At 35.6% G+C, this 23,771-nt stretch overlaps 1 protein-coding gene across 1 annotated transcript in view; it reads right to left on the bottom strand.

Annotated features, from left to right (window-relative positions):
• The window catches only part of XPR1 (xenotropic and polytropic retrovirus receptor 1), a 210,583-nt gene that overhangs the window by 172,369 nt on the left and 14,443 nt on the right, over positions 1–23,771 (bottom strand). The window contains exon 2 of the mRNA XM_069546204.1: positions 13,141–13,192. Within this exon, the coding sequence (XP_069402305.1) occupies positions 13,141–13,192 (52 nt within the window). The remainder of the gene's footprint in view (positions 1–13,140; positions 13,193–23,771) is intronic.

Below are 23,771 nucleotides of genomic sequence, written 5' to 3'. Positions count from 1 at the left end.
CTGGAGCAGACACTTTCAAGTCTAAAGTATACTAAGAATCTAAGCTTTAATGAATGAGGTACTTTCTCTTATAATATAATTATATACACATATATGTATTTATGCATCTATGGGTATGTATGTATGCATTTCTTCCCACTGAAAAAGAAAGTTTAAAACAATGAATCGCCAGTCTATGTCTGACGCAGGATGCAGCATGCTTGGGGCTGGTGCATGGGGATGACCCAGAGAGATGTTATGGGGAGGGAGGTGGGAGGGGGGTTCATGTTTGGGAATGCATGTAAGAATTAAAGATATTAAAATTTAAAAAATAAAAAAAATAAAAAATTTTAAAATAAAATAAAATAAAATAAACAATGAATAACTCAGTAGCAATGATACTTTGAAAGAAATGGTGTTATCTGGCTTCTAAAGTAATTAAGACTCCCTGGTTATCACAGAAAGAATCAAGACTCCTTGGCAAAATGGCTGATTCCAGGTCCCAGACTGGAAATATGTCAGATGAGTCTGGAAAGTTTTGTCATACCAGATAGAAAGGAAGCAATCAAAGATTATAAGGGTCATATCAAAAGGAATAAGAAAATCATTTGAAAAGGTTCCTACTGGGTCAAAGCTAAAAATCTGATCATCAAGAGAGATAGAAACTACACTGGAACAAAACATAACTAAGTAAACAGATTCAAACATCAGTCAGTCAGTTCAGTCACTCAGTCATGTCCAACTCTTTGCAACCCCATGAACCTAGCATGCCAGGCCTCCCTGTCCATCACCAACTCCTGCAGTCCACCCAAACCCATGTCCACTGAGTCGGTGATGCCATCCAACCATCTCATCCTCTGTCGTCCCCTTCTCCTCCTGCCCTCATATTAAGTCACTAAGACACTTAGAAGAAACATTTCATTAATCATCTTTGTAAAATGTTAAAGCACCAATATTGCTTTGAAAACTATAAAACAAAAGAATTAGGCAATCATCCTACCTTTCCTATACAATCTGCAGCTAAGGGCAACCAAAGAGTTTGAAAAGGGAAGTTTCTCTTTAGAGAATGCTGGCTAATAAACACAAGCGCATTAAAATATCACCATTGTGTACACCTTAACAAATTCATGGATCTAAGGCTAGGCAAGCCTAGTCAAGGCTATGGTTTTTCCTGTGGTCATGTACGGATGTGAGAGTTGGACTGTGAAGAAGGCTGAGCGCCAAAGAATTGATGTGTTTGAACTGTGGTATTGGAAAAGACTCTTGAAGGTCCCTTGGACTGCAAGGAGATCCAACCAGTCCATTCTGAAGGAGATCAACCCTGGGATTTCTTTGGAAGGAATGATGCTAAAGCTGAAACTCCAGTACTTTCGACACCTCATGCAAAGAGTTGAGTCATTGGAAAAGACTCTGATGCTGGGGGCAGGAGGAGAAGGGGACGACAGAGGATGAGATGGCTGGATGGCATCACAGACTTGATGGACGTGAGTCTGAGTGAATTCCGGGAGATGGTGATAGACAGGGAGGCCAGGCGTGCTGCGATTCATGGGGTCGCAAAGAGTAGGACACGAATGAGCAACTGAACTGAAGGCTAGGTAATGATTATCAATAGCTAGTAACATAACAAAGAGAAAAATCTGATATTATATACCCCTCCTAAAAGAGGTACACACAAGCATGTATATAGTGTTCTTAGGAGAAAGTATGCACACATAATAATTTGAATTAGATCAACTCTCTAGACTTAGCTACAAATTTACAAGAAATACAGAGAACAAACTACATGTTAAGGTACACCACAGCAGTACAATCAGTAAAATCCAGACTCTGGGAGACCAAAAAAAAAACAAACACATCAGTTTGCTCCACCAAATAATAATAATAATTAACATTTTAAAAAGAAAAATGCAAGAAAAATAAGAGAGTCAGAAACCTACATACCAGTTCGAACCAATAAAGCATTCTTCATGAGTGAAATGTTCTATGGTGTCCAGCATGGTAGCCCCTAACCTCACGTGGCTCCTGAGCACTTGATATGTAAGTAGTGTGACTGAAGATCAGAGTATTTCATTTTAATTGTAACTAATTTAAATTTTACTAGCTACTTGTGGCTACTGTTGTGGCTACTGTGGCTAGTGGCTACTGTTTTGGATGGTGCCACTGTTGGTGGATGGAGAATTAACAGACTTGTTAACCAAATACAATAAATCATATGATAGATCTTATCTGAGTCTCTGGTCAGACTAAATTATCTTTTAAAATATATTAATAGTAAGTTCTTAATAGTATCAAATATCTGATATTCTTAATAATATTAAGAAACTACTAATAATATTTTTATGTGTGATAACTGTATTTTGATAATTAGGAGAGGAACCATCCTTTAGAAATACACCAGAGAAAACCATAATTCAAAAAGATACATGTACCCCAACGTTCATAGCAGCATTATTTATAATAGCCAAGATGTGGAAGCAACCTAAATGTCCATCAACAGATGAACAGATAAAGATGTAGTGTGTGATTCCACACAACAGAATATTTCTGAGCCATAAAAAAGAACGAAAACAATGCCATCTGAAGCAACATGGATGGACCAAGACTTCACATACTAAGTGAAATCATTTAGAGGAAGACAAACATGATATTATTTATATGTGGAATCTAAAAAATGATACAACTGAACTTATATATAAAATAGAAATAGATCTACAGACTTACAAAACAAACATATGATTACCAACAGTGAAAGGGGGGCTAAAATTAGGAGTTTGGGATTAACATTTACATATTACTATATAAAAAATAGGTAACTAAGAAGGACCCACTGTAGAACACAGGACTTACTGTAACTGAATCACTTTGCTGTACACCTGAAACTAACACAACATTGTAAATCAACTATACTTTTCTAAATGTACGCTTAAAACGAAATATTTATGGAAAAATGATATAATTTCTGGAATCTGCTTCAAAATAATCATGGAGGACAAAACAAGATTAGGCAATTGATAAGAACTGAAGCTGGGTGATGGATACACGGGATTCTGTACACATTCTCTCTACTTCTGTATATCTTCAAATCTTTCATAATAAAAATTTTGGAGGGAAGAGAGGACATTTATCCTGCATGCTAGGACAAGGTCTGCCTTTCTGTTTCCCTCAGGAAGGATACCAGAAATATAAAAGAAATCCTAAAGAGGGATAGTTTGGTTAGAAGCAGGTAAACTGTCCTATTTTATACAGTCAAGCCTATATACTGGGCAGCTTTTTACTTTCTGTGTATCTACTTAAATTTTTTTTTTTTAAACATCATTTGACTGTCCCTTCAACGTGGGTAGATTAGACTGTGAAAACAAACGCCTCAGTTGTACCTCTAGCTCTAGCACAAAGTTTGAAGATACAACATGAACTACAATGCATTTTTTTTAAAATTCAGATTTAGGGATATGGTAGGCCAAAAGCGACCACAACCATTCTCACTAATGGGCAAAAGATATCTACGTCAAATCACTGGAATCTGTGATGAAATTAAATCATGAGATGAAATCATCCTGAATTACCCAGAAAGCCTTAAATCCAATGAAAAATGTCCTTAGATACAGAGAATAGATGGAAAAGAAGGCAAAGTGAAGAGGTACAGATTGGGGTGAAGTGGCCACGAGCCAAAGAAGTCAGCAACTACCAGAGGTTGGAAGACATAGATCATCCCCCCAAAATTCCAGGAGTGAAGCCCTGCCAACATCTTGATTTCCCACTGTGGCCTCCAGTACTGAGAGAGAACAAATGTCTCTTACTTTAAGCCACCAAGTTTGTGAAAAACTGTTAGAGCAGACACAGAAAACTAACAGAGGATTATCTACTCTTTCAACCACTGAATGCCTTATTCCTTCTTCTTATTACTGTAATAATTAAACATTATGGAGAATCTAAACGATTTTCAGAGCAGCTTTTCTACCCTGAGGTCAGGAATTTCAGTTTCTTTTATTCAGTGATATAACCCAGTGCTGGAAAACTACTCTCTGATCAAACCTTTCTATTCTTTCTACCTTTCTCATTGGCATTCTTTCACTTAAGACGTAAGGTGGTCCTACCTAAAGAAAAAAGAGCATAAAGAAAAACTTTCCTTAACTGAAAGTTCTGCCAACTTAAGGCTTTAACAATTGTTCCAGTTTTCCAATATTAGTTTAGAAAATACTACCTGAAATCATCATATTCATTCATGTGTTACGGTATTCTTTTGTATACAATGCAGAGTAGATACCAATAATTTCCAGAATTTTTGTTTCGTGACTTACTGTTTTGTAATTAGTCCTTCTCTACTTTATGACCTTTCCTCAAACTTACCAATAAAGAAAGAAAGAGCACTGTGTGACAAATGACACAGTATCCTTGTGTCTTATTGACCTTTATATGCAAAGGAAAACTTTAAATACTGAAAATATTTTAAATATTCTGTAGTATCACAAAGAAAGGATTAAAAGCATTTTTTTTCATTTCTTCTAGCTTCTTACTTGTATGCTATTCAAAGATGATACATATTTTCATCACATAATTTTACTACCTATTTATTTCATCATCTTGTATCCTAACAGTGAGCTTTAAATTATGTTTAATTCTCTGTGAAAGAGAAGTATTTTGTCAACTCAAATAGCAATGTTATTTATCATTCAGAAGCACATCTTTCCTATTAGTGAACTAGTTCAAGATCAGCAGCATCTTTAAAGAGCACACAAGTATATTTTTGAGGGTAATAATATTTTTTATCTAGAACTTGTCATTTCCATAATACAAGGGAATATGCAATCCTTTTCCAATGTAAACATGAACTAAGCACATCCTTCAAAAGAAAAAACTCATGTCTCTGAATATCAGTCAGGTCTTTTGATCCTTTCTAAAAGAAGTTAATGGGGAAGAGAAAATACATTATTCTTAGAGAGATGACAATTATCTTTTCGGCTTGCCTCACGTCTCAACTTCCACTCTTAGCAATCTGTATTTATTTCAAAACAAGGTTGCAGTGGTCACAAACAAGTCTAGAATTTAATTTTGGGGATTAAACTCTCTACTCGTCCCTAGTATATAGTCTTCTCATACAATATGAACCCACTACTAGCAGAAGTACTTCTAAACATCAACAATAAATGACTGAACAAAACAACACTAGCAAGTGTTCCACTAGGAAAGTGGAACTTTTAAAAGATACTCTCATGCTACTATCAAGCTGAAAATGTAACAAATTAGATATAGCTCTCCCTATCATAAATATCAGATGGCTTTATTTCTAGGTCAGAAAAAAAAAATTTTAAACAGACAGTGATATAGGAAAACAAAATGAAAAACTGGGGGAAGGGAGACACAAGATTATAAACAATGTAAATAATGTACTATGAATGCATAGATTTGACAGCAATCCTATACATGCAAAAACTACTTCATGAATTTTAGAAATGCAATTTAGTCTTCCCTCCTCTTGAACTTAAAAAGCAACCTCACATCTGTTAAAAACAACAAAGACTTAGGGAAAGAGGTGAGGTGGAAGAAGATGCCTGAAGTGGACTCTATCCATTCACGCGTATAATCAGAATGAATTATTTACAAGCATACTTTCATCTTCAATGCCACTAACAGCTGAATTCTAAGGAGCTTAGGGAGACTGTAACACATCTGCTAATCAAGTTGAATAAGCAGGGGAGACCTAAGCAAAAAACGATCCAACAAAATCTGTTCGTAAGATTGGGAAAGCGGGTGGGCAACTAAAAAGAAATGGCAGAAAAGCAGAGGCTAGTATAGCAGTGGTCAGTGACTTACACTCTTAACTATTCATTCCATTTTAGAAAGTCAGAGAGCTGTATTGAGCTAACTGAATCAGAGTTATACTAGGCTACCATCAGCCATACACTCTCCATCAAAAGGAATACTTTATAACAGAAGAGGTAAAATGCAAAAGGAAAACAATCAAAGCACTTTGAGGTATTTCCATTTCAATTTAAATTCTCTAAAACACATATTCCATTAAAGTAGACATACATGGAAAATATTCTTCAACAATTCATACATGGTTTTTCAAATTTATGCCTATTTCATGTATCTTTGAAAAGAAGCATATAAAAACAAAAAGTGGTTTAGTGTCTTACAAAAAATATACAACCACCCAATGGCTTATAAAAATCTCAGCAATCAAAGGAAACTGTGCTTGGTATCAAGACAACACAATGCCAAAAAATCTTTATAAACTAAAATGCTACATCATCTGCTTCTCTTGCAGTTTTAAAGAAAGGCTATGTGTGTCACCTCAGCCTACAGTTTATGAAATGACAATCAGCATTATAAAACAGTAACAAACTATGCTTAGCCATCTAACCAGCAGGCAAAATTCTGCATCTAAAGACCAAAAGAAGTTAAAAATTTAAAACAAAACTAAAAACAAAGACGCAAGCTAGATGAATTTTTAAATAAATGGTACTTTGGCTTTAAGGACTACTGAGGGAAAGGATTCATATTTATTCCTACTCATTAATGTGCTCAGTAAATAGGTAAGGTATGTGCCTATTTCAGATACTAGATATAAAACATTTTAAAAAAAGGTAAAAATCTCTGGTCTCAAGGGACTTCTATTGCCTCAGTTCAGTTCAGTCACTCAGTTGTATCCAACTCTCTGTAACCCCATGGACCGCAGCACACCAGGCTTCCCAGTCAGTCGCTCAGTCGTGTTCGACTCTTTGCGACCCCATGAATCGCAGCACGCCATGTCTCCCTGACCATCACCAACTCCTGGAGATCACTCAGACTCATGTCCATCGAGTCAGTGATGCCATCAAGCCATCTCATCCTCTGTCATCCCCTTCTCCTCCTGCCCCCAATCCCTCCCAGCATCAGAGTCTTTTCCAATGAGTCAACTCTTCTCATGAGGTGGCCAAAGTACTGGAGTTTCAGCTTTAGCATCATTCCTTCCAAAGAAATCCCAGGGTTGATCTCCTTCAGAATGGACTGGATGGATGTCCTTGCAGTCCAAGGGACTCTCAAGAGTCTTCTCCAACACCACAGTTCAAAAGCATCAATTCTTCGGTGCTCAGCTTTCTTCACAGTCCAACTCTTACATCCATACATGACCACAGGAAAAACCATAGCCTTGACTAGACAGACCTTAGTTGGCAAAGTAATGCCTCTGCTTTTGAATATGCTATCTAAGTTGGTCATAACTTTTCTTCCAAGGAGTAAGCGTTTTTTAATTTATGCTGCAGTCACCATCTGCAGTGATTTTGGAGCCTGTCCATCACTAATTCCCAAAGCTTACTCAACCTCATGTCCATTAAGTCAGTGATACCATCCAACCATCTCATCCTCTGTCGTCCCCTTCTCCTCCTGCCCTCAATCTTTACCCAGCACAGAGTCTTTTCCAATGAGTCAGTTCTTCACATCAGGTGGCCAAAGTTTTGGAGTTTCAGCTTCAGCATCAGTCCTTCCAATGAATATTCAGGACTGATTTGCTTTAGGATTGACTGGTTGGATCTCCTTTCAGTCCAAGAGAGTCTCAAGAGTCTTCTCCAACACCACAGTTCAAAAGCATCAATTCTTATGCACTCAGCTTTCTTTGTAGTCCAACTCTCACATGCATACATCACTACTAGAAAAACCATAGCTTTGACCAGACAAACCTTTGTTGGCAAAATAATGTCTCTGTTTTTTCATATGCTGTCTAGGCTGATCATAGCTTTTCTTCCAAGGTGCAAGCACCTTTTAATATACTGTCTCAAGAAAACTAATAAATCAATGAAAAAAAACACAAGATATCAAAGAACTGTATGCAAAAATAAATAAATAAAATAGGGTGATGTAAAAAAGTGACTGAGGGGCTAATAAGATTGACCATTCAGAAGGTCTCTTGAAGGACACAGCTATGAAATGATCTAGTGATTCTCAACACAGAGCAAGAGCTAAGGCCCTATTATTGTAAGAGCAAGCTTGGGCTGATTTAGGTATAGAAAAGACAATAGGACTGGAACCTAGTAAAGAAGGGGGAAAATGGCAGAAGCTGAGGTTACAGACACAGGATCAGATTATTTAGGGCCTTCTAGGTCAGAGTAATAAATTTTTACATCATATCCTTGGATTCTAAGAGGCTGACTCATGAAACTTCCTGCCATGCTTTTTGTAAAACAGTTGTTGGGGATACAATGTAGCACACCAAAGAAAATACTCTTCATGAAGATCCGAAGGAAGAACTTCTCTCAAATCTCATGTTGAGTAAAAACTGATCTTTTTCTCAGGAACTGGTATAAATTTACCTTATGAATTAATTCTGAAATTAATCATGCTCACCTCTACCTTCTGAACTCCAGCAAAGTCAGGGTTCAACTTACAATAAGCTTCTGGCAACTGTATAAATCTTATAGCATCTTTTTATTTTTTTAAATAAACTCTTCATTTTAGAATAGTTTTATATTTACAGAAAAGTTACAAAAGTTGTACAGAGGGTTCCATTTACTGCCCCTCCCCACTCTTCAGGTTCCCCTGTTATTAACATCTTACATGATGAGTATGGTACATTTGTCAGAATTAATGAGCCAATAATGATACATTATAAACTAAAGTCCATAATTTACTCAGATTTCCTTAATTTTACCTGATGTTCTTTTCCTTCCAACATCTTTATGGTTACCTATTGTATATATTAAATTTACTGGAGGACTTCTTTGGTGGTTCGGGGAGATACAGGTGGTTTAGAAACTCCCTGCCAATAAAGGGGGCATGGGTTCAATCCCTGGTCCAGGAAGCTTCCACATGCCGCAGGGCAACTAAGCCTGTGAACCACAGCTACTGAGCCAGGGCTCTAGGGACCATAAGCCTCAACCACTGAAGCCCTTGGCTCTAGAGTCTGTGCTCTACAACAAGAGAAGCCACCATAATGAGCAGCACGTTTTGTGAAACTAGAGAGTAGCCTCCACTTGCCACTCGAGAAAGCCTGTGCACAGCAACGAAGACCCAGCTCAGCCATAAATAAATAAAAAAAATTTTACTGGAGCTTTCTCTTACAATTCTATCTTTATTTCCCCCTTATTCTAACCTTTATAACTACTGCTATCTAATGATATTATCTAATTTTATACATCTTTCCCAATACTTCTAGGAATTATTTGGAGTAATAAAAAACTTAGTACAGATTTCTGGAAAGACAATTAGTTTCTGCCCAATAAGTCAAATAGTTCAGTATTATTCAAAGCAGATAATGCTTCTTTTAAAAATACAGAGACTCAAGGAAATGCTTGATTAAAAATGTTTGAATTCAAAGATACCATTTGGATAAAAATATAAAGTCAATATAAAAAAGTATTTTTATGTTTCAATACAAGTTTAATCTCTTGAATTCTCCTTTGGTTGTTACCTATAGCATTAGTAATCCTGATTGTTCTTCCTGAGTCATGCAAACTTAACATGGTCTCAGATTGCATAAATCTAAAATGATGATGAAGCAAAATGATCTTTTAAAGTCCCTTTCAATCAGAAATGTCAACTTTTAATTCTGTGACATAGCCTGACTGTCAGATTCTCATATTTTACCATCACAAGAATGGAAAACATTAATGCTTCTAAACAAACATACTATATTTTAAAAAGATGATGGTAAAATACAGTTTGAAGCTTTACTTGAAAGTAACTCAGTATAAACCAAAACATATTTAGTGTACAAATTATATGAAGTGCGTAAGTCACGTATATCAAAATTATCCTGAAGGAGGAAATTTCCCCGAAACAGGTGTGACTATTTACCCAAGAACTGGGTGACCAAAAATTTTGTGGCCAACACAAAAAATTTGACAAAATCTGATTATGTCAAATGGGTACCACAATTAGAAGTTCTGTTGTCATATCCATAATAAACTGTCTTGCCTCAAAACAATCCTGATTATTAAGATACTACTGATGTTGGGACTTTCCGTTTGCAGCTTAATTTAATCTGTCCCAAATACCTCAATGACAGCAGGAATTATAAAAAGCACAATATAGTTTAAAGGGTTTTAGCATCTATTTCTGAAAGTTCCTCAAAACATTACTGCATTAAAGGCTGAATTTAAAGGTCCTAAGTGCATGTCTGCCCCTCCACGTAAAATAAATCCTCATTCTATTGTCACATACGTTCTACAATTCTTCCTGCAGAAAAAAGATAAAAAAACAGTAAAATTCTTAATTATGTGCTTATTTTAAAATCATTATACTGTATAAGTTTTAACAAAGAATTTTAAGCCATCTTCTTGGTCACATATTTCCAAATGTGAATGCCTACCAAAACTAACAAATTACACTGAAGAGTAGGCAATGATATTAACACATATCAAAGGAGATTAGATGTGAATTGATAAGGAATACCTGAAAATAAGTCTTTTAGCATTTTAAATATTTTCCTTCAGAGTATGAGAATCTCTTAGTTACAATCACAAAACATTTATTTGTTGTTTTTTTGTAAAACAATTGTTTTAAATAAAAGTAGAGACACTTTATTTTTCATGAATCAACATATAATGATTCACGAAATTAACTTTCAAAGAATGAATAAAGCAAAATAACCAAGAAAAATAATCTGAATGTTTATTTGAATAATAAAAGCAACTTTAAGTAAACACGCTTTGATTTCTTTTTTTTTATACACTGAAATTATTTTATTTAGTTGATTTACTTTTAAATGGGAAAAAAGCCAACTTACCTGTGATATTAGAATAAAAGTACTATTTAAAAATTAGAAGAAAACGATCCACTAGCATAAAAAATAGTGATCAAATTCTTATCAACAAAAGCTTTCATATACTGTGCCTTTTATCTAGTATACGTCTATCAAATAAACCACTTCACTCTTTAAGAATCCATTTCAAGTTATTTTTCTTTCACTATAATTAGAAACCCATTCCATCTTAAACAAAAGTACTGTGAAAATATGAACACGCCACTTATTGCACTATGACTCATCTTAAGTAATAACAATATTAAGTTATAACTATTTAATATACGTAAATAATCAGTACAGCTATTACTTATACTCAATGCAATAAACATTTAAAAAATAAACATCCTATAGATGCTAATAGAATAATCAAACTATCAATGAACTTAAGAAATCGATTAACCTACTGGCTAGTTATTACCTAAAAAAACTTAGCATTAACAATACTGATCTAAAAGTCTTTAAGATTATTTATGGCAAGGGTTCTTGACTTTGGCTATATATTAGAATTACGTAGAGAGACAGTAAAACTATCAGTGCCTCAGTTCCACTCCCCGTATCCTATTTTATTTGGTCTGAGAAAAATGTTAAAAGTTGAAAGCCCTATCTTGGACTCTGTGATAAATCTGTTGATGATGCATTACTTTACAGATAACTGCTAAATAAAAATCTAGAAATATGATCTCAGTAGCAAGAATAAAGGAATAACAGAAATGATTATAATTTAAACACTGTATAAAACAATAAATTAATATAGTATCACAATGCAAATGAAAGACATAATTGAGTCCCTTTAATAACATTTTCTAACCTCAATACTATATAAGATAATGTTTCCTTAAACAACTTTCCGATACCTTCAATTCTTTACCGTGTCTAAAGAGAAAAATTCCTGTTAAGAAAATAAAAACTACATGACTTTATAGTCTTTATCTGAGAATTAAAAGAATGAATAAGTTCAAAATATTTCCCTTATGAAGACAGCACATACATGTGCATAATCAGCCTACAATACTCCCTTTATAACAGGGTCCAATGAAGTTCATGTCTCTGACAATGAGATAAAAAGCTATTAACCATAAATATTTGTCATTTTAGCATACGTTGACAGAATTTAGTTTTTCCTCCAAAAACAGCTGACGGTGTATGAGATTTACTAGCAACATGACCTAGCATGGAGGGATGAATAAAGAACATTATAACTTTCAACACACTTCAGAATATCTTTGTTACAAACCTAAAAAAAGAAAGAAAAAATTAAGGAGAAGTAGCCCAATTAGAATAAAGTTAAAAGAACCACTATCAAAGCAAGTTACACAGGGTGAGGATATCAGCTTACTTTCCACATAATTTCATTTTTCTCACATTCTTAAAATCTTTTGAGGTGGTACTCTTCAAGAGTGGTACTCTTCAAGACACATAAGAGATAATAACCCGATAAGAGTAAGTATTTGTCTTCAGTTAAATATTAGAGAATACATTAATTACATTAAATGTATTAAATATAATCCAAAATTTAGTGACGTATTATAAAACTAATACCCAGGTGCCAATATCCTGGTAAAGATTTTGAGATTCTGGAGGAAGCACACTTTGAATTCAGAATGGTTAGAAAGATATACATGTCTATGTCATTAAAGACAATGAGATTTTTAATTACAGATCTATAGTTTTAATAAACAACTCCATATTCATCTCTCATGGAAATATGATACAAAATTTTAAAAGAATATCCAGCCTCAGAAGGAACACTCCCTCAAATAGTTGTCGAATTAGTTCCTAGTTATTTACTGACATAAGAACTACAACTTTAACTTACAACTCCTCAAACCTATCAATCGTTAAACCCATAAAGAGTGAACTGGTGAGCAGAAGCTGAGGTAACGGAAAAGGAAGGATCAATAAAGATAATTAGAAAGATAACCACTACGCTTAGGTCAGTCACTTTACGACTGCCAAGCTGTGCACATGCATACATATACATGCTTATATCCATGTACACACACACACAGAGTAGATATATCTTGTTTCACTAGTCTCAGTCTAAAGACATGACATAAATAGAAACAAAAAGCTTTGTTGCCCAGACTAGTTATGAACTAAGGATTCACTGAATGATGGATGGATGGATGAATAGATAAGAGAAACAGATATAAGAACACACTGCTGGGGGGAGGGAGCATGGCACTTAAGAACTTTAAACCACTATCTACGATTCACAATGCTAAGGTGATGTACGGACATAAGAGATCCATCATAAAGTAAATGTGAGCTAAACAATAAAAATTTCACTGAAACATAAAGTAATCATAATATATACTATAAAAGCCAAAAAAGATCTGTATAGTAGGGTAAGTTATATTAGTTTTATACTATTCAGTTTAAAATATCTCTTCTTAAAAAGAAGTTTTATATGGTTAAATGTAGGGATTAACACATCTTACCTTCCACAGAAGGTGCCTGGTCCTGAGCTGAATACAGCATATCCTTAAAAGCCTATTAGAAAGTAAAAGAAATACATAAAATCATGAGTAATCATCACAGTAAAAGCATTTTCAGCTGAATAATTACTTCTTTTTCAATATCCAACAACGACTGCAAAGGGTTCCCAAATCGAGATTTAGTGAAATACTTTGATTAACTTTAATAAGCTAAAACCCAAATACTATCCTTTCATATCCAGTACTGTCCCATCTTTAAGATGAGGGCTAATATATATATATATACTTTAAAAATTAAAGGGAATTTGGAAAAGAATTAAAAATCATAAACACTCTAGACTAAAAAAAAAAAAAATCACCACTGGTGAGTCACCAACTGGCCTCCAGCATCCCTCAACCTCAGTAAAATTGACATTTGGGGCTAGATAATTCTTTATTTGTTTTTTGTATCTAGAGGGGTTTTTCCTCCCCCCTTTTGTATCTAGAGATTCACTAGATACCAGCAACAACTGACCAAAAATGTCTCCAGACACTACCAAATGCCCCAGAGGACAAAAATCACCCCTCCCCAGAATCACTAGCCTACAGCATTCAAGCATAAAAAAAAAAAAAGAAAAGAAAGAAAGAAACCTCCAAGGTAGCCTAGTCCAGTTAAATCACATTCTTGCCAAATGGATTTACCATTATTTTAAGTTAGTGACCAATATGTCAGTTCCATGACTAACCCCTAACCAAGTCTGACAATATACAAAAACCCTAAGTGAATATAACAATGATCTAGAACTTCTTTTAAGAAAAATGTATATATAATCACTTTTTAAAAATAATTTCAGATGTCCCAGGAACTACTAATTTCCAGTCTAAAAAAGAAATTAGCTCAGAAGATTTTATCAAACATCAGAAAGTATTTCAGGTCACAGACTGGAATTATATATTAAAAGTCCTATAAAACTTTACAGTGGTACTTACGCTATAGTTCTTCCATGGAATATTTTAAGAGTATAAATGAGTACATTGCTTAGAGTTGAATAAATTTCCAGAAGTAGAAAAATACAAGAGGAAAGAAACAAAAAAAAATCCAGCCAGAGAAACTTCAGAAAATAAAACTACCATCAGTTCTGTTCTGTTTCTCAGTCATGTCCAACTCTGAGACCCCATGGACTGCAGCACACCAGGCTTCCCTGCCCATCACCAACTCCCAGATCTTGCTCAAACTCATGTACCACCATGGAACCAGGTAATATCAGAGACTCAAACACCTGACTGAAGTTTTTCTACTTCTTCAGTATGATAGGCATATGTACCTAAATCAGATGATGTTATCAGTAAGTAAATGAAGCACCAATGACTAGCAGAAAAGCTTGTATGCAGTAGGAACTCAATACATAGCTCTTGATTCAAAAGGGTTTCTTATTAGCACACTGAAAAAGCACAGTAAGTAAAATCTCTCATACGTAATGCAAATGAATTAAATTTGCAAAAGGAAAGTTTACCAAATTAAGGTTTAAAAAGATTAAATTTTATAAAGAGAAAGATTATGATAGTCTTCATTTTGATTATAAACTAAGTCATAGTTTCATTTAAATCAAGACAACTCTCAGTAAAATCAAGGACAATTCTTTTTGCTTCTTACTACTTCTGTTTTCTTCTGAATAAGAGACCTTCTAAGTTTTTGACAGTAATAGACTTTAGAGGACCCTATAAATAGGACACCATCCCCTGACTGTGACTAGAGAATAGCCCCCAATTGGGAAACCACCCGGGGAAAATCCGACAGAGTATTGTCTATATTAGTACCTATGACTGTCTATTACATGACTCAGCTGAGTTAGGAGAAGTGCATCCAAATACACAAAACAACAAAATTGAGTTTCCTCATTCATGCTGTGTTAGTCTAAGGAAATCCAATACATTATATAAAATTCTGAATCTGTATAATAACTAAAATCAATATGTATTCATTTGCATCACAGAAGATTTCTCTGACCACTGAGAAGGGCACAGGTGTGATTCCTGGTTGGGGAACTAAGATCCCACAAGCTGTGTGGTGCAGCCAAAAGAAAAAGATCTAAAGCAATCTTTACATAAGCATCTCTACTGTAATCTCTGAGTATGAAGTTATTCTCATTATGTTGTTCAGCCATTCAGTCGTGTCTGACTCTTTGCGACCCCAAGGACTGCAGCACACCAGGCTTTCCCTGTGCTTCACCATCTCCCAGAGCTTGCTCAAATTCATATCCATTGAGTCAGTGATGCCATCCAACTATCTCATCCTCTGCCATTCCCTTCTGCCCTTGCCTTCAATCTTTCCCAGCATCAAGGTCTTTTCCAGTGAGTCGGTTCTTTGCATCAGGTGGCTAAAGTATTGGCGCTTCAGCATCTGTCTTTCTAATTAATTAATATTCAGGATTGATTTCCTCTAGGATTGACTGGTTTGATTTCCTTGCAGTCCAAGGGACTCTCAAGAGTCTTCTCCAACACCACAGCTCAAAAGCATCAATTCTGCAGTGTTTGGCCTTCTTTATGTTATAATGTTACTGAAATTTTTGTTATAATGTTATTATCTTTGTTATAATATTATTGAAATATATACAAACTAGGACAAAACTCTTAGTGTTTGTAACAATACATATGACAGTAAAATCTTACAAATTAAATCCAAACACAATCACAAAACCAGTATTATTAAATCAACAACATTAATGTGACAGGAAACAAGATGTTTGCTGAACTGAAATCTGAATTGGTAACATGAATACAATGCCATTTTGCCTATTCTGAGTTTGGAATCCCCAGATGACTGTGTCAGATGGGGATCTACCATGAGGCAGTATAGTCAGCTATCTATCAGGAGGCAGTAGTCAGTGGCTAGAGGCTATGGAGTCAGGTAATATGTATGAAAACCAATTCTACCACTTATTAGCTATGTAACCATAAAAATTAACTTCTCTATACTTCAGTACCCTCATCTGTAAAACAGAGGACTAGTAACTTCACATACCTCACAGGTCTACTGTACAAATTAAAAACTTAAAACACAAATCCTTACATTAATTATGGTTCATTATTATTATTGAATAATATCATATATTACTGTACATGAGGAGTATTTTGATCAGTGCCTGGAACACAGGAGATGCTCAAAGAATGTTAGCTAACAGAATGTAAACTACCACAAAACTTACGTTATACAGTGGGCTATCGCACCATTTAGCCATCCATCTGCTGGACATGACTACATCATTTATGTATTAGAAATGCCTCAGTTTTTAATTAACTCTTCACAAAGTAGTATAACACTACTTGGAGCCAACATGACCAAACAAGCATAAACAGAGACACTGCCGTCTCCTGGCATCTAGGTCATAAGATGGTCAACTAGATGATTTAGAATATGCTCCTATTATATTTTCTGATGATTGCTGATGTGATTACACAGAGTTTTTAATTCTTATAAGAAACCTACAGATTCCTAAGAAAACATATGCAGTCTCAATCTATATACACTGTATTGTTTCCTGCACGTATTTTATTTTTATTTTGTTTTACTGGAGTATAATTGTTTAACAATGTTGTGTTAGTTTCTGCTGTACTGAAGTGAATCAGCTATATGTACACCTATATCCCCTCCCTCAAGGACCTCCCTCCCACCCCACCATCCCATCCCTCCCATTTACATCATCACAGAACACCAAGGTGAGCTTCCTGTACCATACAGCAGGTTCTCACTAGCTACCCATCTTACACACGGCAGTATATATGAGAACAGACATATGGACACGGGGTGAGGGGTGTGGGGAGGAGAAGGGGAGGGCCAGACAAACTGGGAGATTAGGATTGACATATGTACACTTTAAACAACAAGGACTCCTAATTTTATTGCTTAAACCTTCCACAATATATCTATTGTACAAAATAGGGTTTAGTTCAATAATACTGCCAATACAAGCTTCTTATGTTGTTAATTTTTAATAACCCACAGTAGATCATCACTGGACTTCCCTGGTGGCTTAGTGGTCAAGAATCTACTTGCCAATGCAGGAGACATGGGCTCGATCCCTGAGTTGGGAATATCCCCTGGAGAAGGAAATGGCAACCCACTCCAGTATTCTTATCTGGGAAATCCCATAGAAAGAGGAGCTTGGTGGGCTACAGTCCAGGGGGTCGCAAAAGAGTTGGACATGACTTAGCAACTAAACAACAAAGATCACTTCTGATCTCCTTTCCAAACACATGGGTTTCACAGACCATTTCATAGAACAAGGATCAGAAGCTAGAAAGACTCCTTGTTGTTGTTGTTCAGTCTCCAGTCGGGTCTGACTCTTTGCAACACCATGGACTGCAGCACACCAGGTTTCCTCACCATCTCCCAGAGTTTGCCCAAGTTCAGGTCCATTGAATCGGTGATGCCATCCAACCATCTCTTCCTCTGTCATCCCCTTCTCTTCCTGCCTTCAATCCTTCCCAGCAAAGGGTCTTTTCTAAAGAGCTGGCTCTTCACATCAGGTGGCCAAAGTACTGGAGCATCAGCTTCAGCATCAGTCCTTTCAATGAGTATTCAGGGTAGAAAGATTCCTACTGTGTCAACTTGCTATTAGCCTCGCACATGACATGCCATAAATATTATCATCTTCATTAACAAAATATCTAATTTATATTTTTCTCATATGCTACAACATCCAAAGCAAGCACACTGCAATCTAATTACTGGATTAATGAACAATAAATAAACACAGGCATTTGAAGAGAAAGGGCAAGGAATATTTGTTATAAACCTTTAAAGGAAGCATTATCCCTGTTAACAGAGCTTAATAATTCAATAAAATTTACATAAGATTTTTTCAAATGGCACTGACTATAATTTTGATGTATATTTAAAAGTATGTACACTATGCCTGATCTACACACCCCAGAAACACTTTTCAATTATCTCTTATCTTCTTTTTGTATTCCCTTTCTTTTTATCACTTATTTATGGCCACAGGGGCTCTTCATTGCAGCATGTAGGCTTAGCTGCCCAGTGGCATATGAGATTTTAGTTCCCCGACCAGGGATTGAATCCATGTCCCCTGCATTGGAAGGTGGATTCTTAACCACTCAACTACCAGGAAATCCCCTATATTCCCCATTTAATTTTTTCACCAGAAATACTGAGTAGTCTGTGAATAATGTGCAAGTCAGTTACATTTGACCTGGTTTGTCTCACTATCCAGAAATCAGTCATATTTTCCTGATACTAAAGTGCTAAGAACAGTTCTATAAATCAAATTATAAACCTTAGAAGAGGGCACTGGGCATTCTCAAGAGTCCTGTACAAAGAATGACTATCTAATTTACCTTTATTTCTAACCCCAAATAGAAATAAACTAACCTAGCTCTGTTTTCGATGATAGAAATAATCTGTAAAGTTAAAAAAAAAATACAAATCTTTATAATCTAATAAAATTTAAAATTAATGTATTCTCATATACACTTAACAATCCTATAGTATATTAGACACCTATAGTATATTAGAAGCATTACGCATGACTCAATTTTCATGGAATTTAAATGTATCCCATCAGCAAACTGGAGAAGAAAATGGCAACCACTCCAGTATTCTTGCCTGGAAAATCCCATCTATGGGGTTGCAAAGAATTAGACATGACTTAACAACTAAGCACCATCGGTAAAAGGCAATTCAATATACAAAAGTTGTCACAACATTAAATTATTAATGAATTTGCTAAATTATAAAATATATGTAATTTATAATAGGAAGAGCCAACTTGGATTATGTCCTGTTAATCTGTATTTATACATTTCCTCCCTAACATACTGCAATATCCACTGACATGGTTTTTACTATTTCTATGTGGGTATCTCCCTAATCTAAATCCTCAGTCACATGTCTGCTAACACATATACAAAATGTCTAAAATTCATTTTCTTCCCAAAGCCTACACTTTCCATGTCTTTATTTCTGTTAATGTCACTGCCAGTAACCACATCACACAGATTAACAATCTTAGTTATTGTCTCACTCCTTCAATAAATACTTGTGTCTCTGCTACGTGCCAGGCCTGTTTTAGGCACCTGGGATACACCATGAGGAAAACAAAAATCCCTGTCCTAGGGGGTTAACATTTTTTTTATTCTCCTCCTTTGCACTCCTAAATTTAGTAATCTGATTCAGTCAATGCCACCACCTCAACCTCTTTTACTTCACTCTCTCCCATCCTCTCACCTAAACTATTTCAACGGACTCTTACTGCTCATTCTTTAATCCATGTTTCTTTGAGAAAAAGACATGTTACCCATTATTTGGAGTGAATGTTATTTTCTAAAATTTACCTCTAATTTTGGCCTCTCAATTTTCTGATACTCTTTTTATTTCCAACACTTTTCTAAATCATTAGATTTTTATGTCAGATGCAGTAACTAGCCTCTGAAATAGCCTCCAATCATTCCTAACTCCTGGTAGTAACACTCTTGTGCAATCCCCTTCCATACTAAGTAGGACTGACCTGTATAGCCAATGGGGCTTCTCCATTGGCTCAGCGGGAAAGAATCTGCCTGCAATGCAGGAGCCATGGGAGCTGCAGATTTGATCCCCGGGTCGGGAAGATCCCCTGGAAAAGGGAACAGCTACCCACTCCAGTATTCTTGCCTGGAGGGTCCCCATGGACAGAGGAGCCTGGTGGGCTACAGCCCATGGGGTCACAAAGAGTTGGACACGACTGACATGACTGAGCATGCATGCACGCGCATACAGCCAATAGAATACTGCATAAATGACAGAACACTACTTCCAAGGTGAGGTCATGAAAGGCACTGCGGCATTCATCTTGCTCTTTCTTCGATTCCCCACTCTAGAAAAAGCCAGTCATGGGATTTCCCTGGTGGTCCAGTGGCTAAGACTCTGAGCTCCCAGTGCAGGGGCCCAGGTTCAATTCCTGGTCAGGGAACTAGATCCCACATGCCACAGTGAAGATTGAAGATCCTGTGTGCCATAACCCAGAGAAGCCAAATAAATAAATAAATAAAATTAAAAAAAAAAAAGAAAAAGCCAGTCATGAAGAAACTGAAGCACCCCTATGGAGAGATCCAAGTGGTAAGGAACTGAGGCCTTCTAAAAAAAAGCCAGCACAAATTTGTGAACCATTTGAGTGAGCTATTCTAGAATCGGATCCAGTCCCTGGCAAGTCTTGAGATGACTGCAGCCCTGACTGACATCTGACCACAACCTCACAAAATATCCTGAGCCAGAATCACCCAGATAAGCTGCTTCCAAACTCTTTACACACAGAAAGATAATAAATGTTTCTTATTGTTTCAATAGTTTTAGGTAGTTTGTTACGGAGCAACAGATAATTAATACATGAGGCTATATTTGAAAAATATTTTTATATCACAGAATGTAATGTTATTAGATCGTAACCAACACCTTTGGCTTGTCTTAATCAAAGTACCTAAAATTTATACTTCCATAAAGATACAAAAACTATGGAAAGGAAGACTACGACAATTTCAAGAAGTGATTTATTTAGCAATAACAAGCAAAACTGCATTCCCGTAAGTCACAGCCATCAATACTGTAATTTAACTTACACTGAATGCCCTTGAGAAATCATATAGCTGCATTTCTGGGCTGAGACAGAATAAATCTGACAGATTAAATCAGTATCTTCCTTACCTAAGGATCCTGTTCTGACAATAACATGCAGCTGATAACAAATATTCTTTTATAACTAATTAAACCTATATGGCTCATTCTTACATTTACTGTGGTAACAGTTGTAAATTCTCTAAGGGCAGAGAGTAATCTCACTTCAGTTCTTATGGGCCATAGCATCTAGCACAGTAAAAGTCAAAATATGTTTGTAAACTGCACAGACTTTGTAACATAAAGCCTAAATATCCAAAATCAGCACATCAGTTAATTTTTAAAGTGTTAACTATGTTATTTTATTTAATTATTTTATAGCATTTCTAGTTTCATGAAATACCAAAATGCAAAGTCATTTCTTTTGTCCAAATTTTCATTATTTTTGTTAATTTCCACACGAAATTCAAACCTCTTTCATTTACTAGCCACAAGAAAAGTTCCTAGTGTGTTTGACTTCCAGCCCTCTTTAATATATAAGGTTTACACAGGTTGATAAAACATATTGAATTTTGTCCAAATATAATAGTATGGCAACATAAAATTCCCACTCTGTTCTTAGTAACAGTTTGCTAGTTTATCTGAAAGAAAACAAAAAAGGAGCCCAAAGGTTCTGCAATACACCTATACACTTCATAAAAATGGTTTCTAATCCATGAGTCTCAGACCAGTTCACAGCTCCAATTTCAATACTACCAGCTATCATCATTTAGTTTCCAAGAAATTTCATGACATGGAAAGAGGGTATTGGTATTACTAAAATATTGAGTACCAACACTCTAAAATAAATATCTGCTGAATAAATGAATAAAAAGTTACTCTTGTGGCTTATTTTTAATGATGATAGAAATTAATAGCTATACATTATTGAGAAGTATCTTCTATAGATCAGGCCCTTGCTGGCACTTTCATATACTGTTGCTATTTAGTCACTAAGCCATGTCTGACTCTTTGCGATCCCATGGACTGCAGCCTACCAGGCTCTTCTGTCTATGGGATCGCCCTGCTAAGGATACCTCAGTGGGCTGCCATTTTCTTCTCCAGGGGATCCTCCTGACCCAAGGATTAAACCCACGTCTCCTGCTTGGCAGGCAGATTCTTTACCACTATGCCACCTGGGAAGCCCTTTCATGTATTATTATATCTAATTCTCATAATAATCTTGAAAGGTAAATATTATCCTCATTTTGCACCAAGAAAATTGAGGTTCAGAGAAATAAAATAACTGTTTAAAAGTCCACGGCCAATAAATGAGGGAAACGCAATTAAAGCAAAAAATTTAGATAAAATTAAAACTATCTTCTCTATTACCTTCAAGATGAATGGACCCCACACATCTTTCAAAGAATTTTTTACTTTATCCTACTCATTCCTAAAGGTTCCATCCCATTTTCATCACTCATAGACAAATTTCTCAAACGAAAAGTACAGATATGTTGTCTAAATGACTTTTAACCTCTTCAAACTTGGAATAAAGTTAGCAGAAGAAAATCTGTGTTCAGAATTTTGTCATATCCAAAGGCCTACCTTAATCCCCATTCTCATTAATCTGTTTACAAAGCATGTCACTGCTGACAGTCCATTTACCCTTCAGACCCTTAACTCCTATGACAACTTATTTTCCAAGATTTCCTCTGTCTCTATTTTTCTGTGTTACATACTTTCCACTAGTGATATAATTCTTTAACTCAACTATAATGTCTTATCTTTTGATACAATTTTTCAAATTCCAGCTAGTAGTTATCGCTACATATAGATATTTCACAAATGAAATCAGCATGAATTTACCACCTCCTAAAGTAGCTAGTCTCTACCATTTTCCTTACGTTTAAACCATTGTATCAAATTCTTCCCTCCTTCAACCTCTATATCTATCTGGCTAGCCATCCAACTTCTGTTATTTAAAGCATAAATATTAAACCACCTACATAAATCACTGTGCTAAGCAAAAGAAAAGTGATACATTTAAAAATGTCTAATAGGAACTTCCCTAGCAGTCCAGTGGTTAAGACTCTGTATTCCCAAGGCAGGAGGCACGGGTTTGATCCCTGAATGGGGAACTAAGGTCCCGCATGCTGCATGGCACGGCCAAAACAAAAGTTTAATAGTATTATTTTATCTTTATCAATAATATTTTTATTTAATTTCAAATACTAATGAGAAAAAAGATCTAACTACTAAAATATTGTGTATGTTTGCAATTAAGCAACTTGGAAGGGGGATGATACTTTAGCAGATTCTGTGTTTAACAAGGCAAGTTCACAAATACACGTTTAATTATTATTGATTATTGATTTCATGTTGTTTAAATTTTTTAAACATAAAGTTGGTTAAACAATGGTCTCATAAGTTTTCCTAACACAAAACCTATCATATTAAATAACACTCTCTAAACTAGAAGAAAGGTCAAGAAGGAATGCCAAAATTCTGCACTTGACAGTAATTTCCTTGCCTAAAACACTTTCTTCTCTAATACATAATGCTTACAAATCAATTCAGAAACTTTAATAAGGCTTACAACAAAAATGCAAAAGAAAAAGGAAAAAGTGACCAATTTTCTTCCCAGTTTTTCACCTCTACCAAAAACCAAAGAATCTTTCAAAAATGTATAATCTTTTTTTCTTTCATCAATAACCATCAGCAAGTAGTAACAAACTTTATGTTCTATGAAATACTCAGTTCAGTTCAGTTCAGTCGCTCAGTCATGTCCAACTCTTTTCGACCCCATGAACCGCAGCACGCCAGGCCTCCCCGTCCATCACCAACTCCTGGAGTCCACCCAAACTCATGTCCATTGAGTCGGTGATGCCATCTAACCATCTCACCCTCTGTCGTCCCCTTCTGCCTTCAATCTTTCCCAGCATCAGGGTCTTTTCAAATGAGTCAGTTCTTTGCATCAGATAACAAAAGTATTGGAGTTTCAGCTTCAGCATCAGTCCTTCCAATGAATGGTCAGGACTGATTTCCTTGAGGATGGACTGGTTGGATC

Source organism: Ovis canadensis, chromosome 12 (genome assembly GCF_042477335.2).
Source record: "Ovis canadensis isolate MfBH-ARS-UI-01 breed Bighorn chromosome 12, ARS-UI_OviCan_v2, whole genome shotgun sequence".
NCBI lineage: Eukaryota > Metazoa > Chordata > Mammalia > Artiodactyla > Bovidae > Ovis > Ovis canadensis.
Note: the sequence above shows the minus strand (reverse complement) of the source record. Positions and strands in the feature narration are given on the sequence as shown.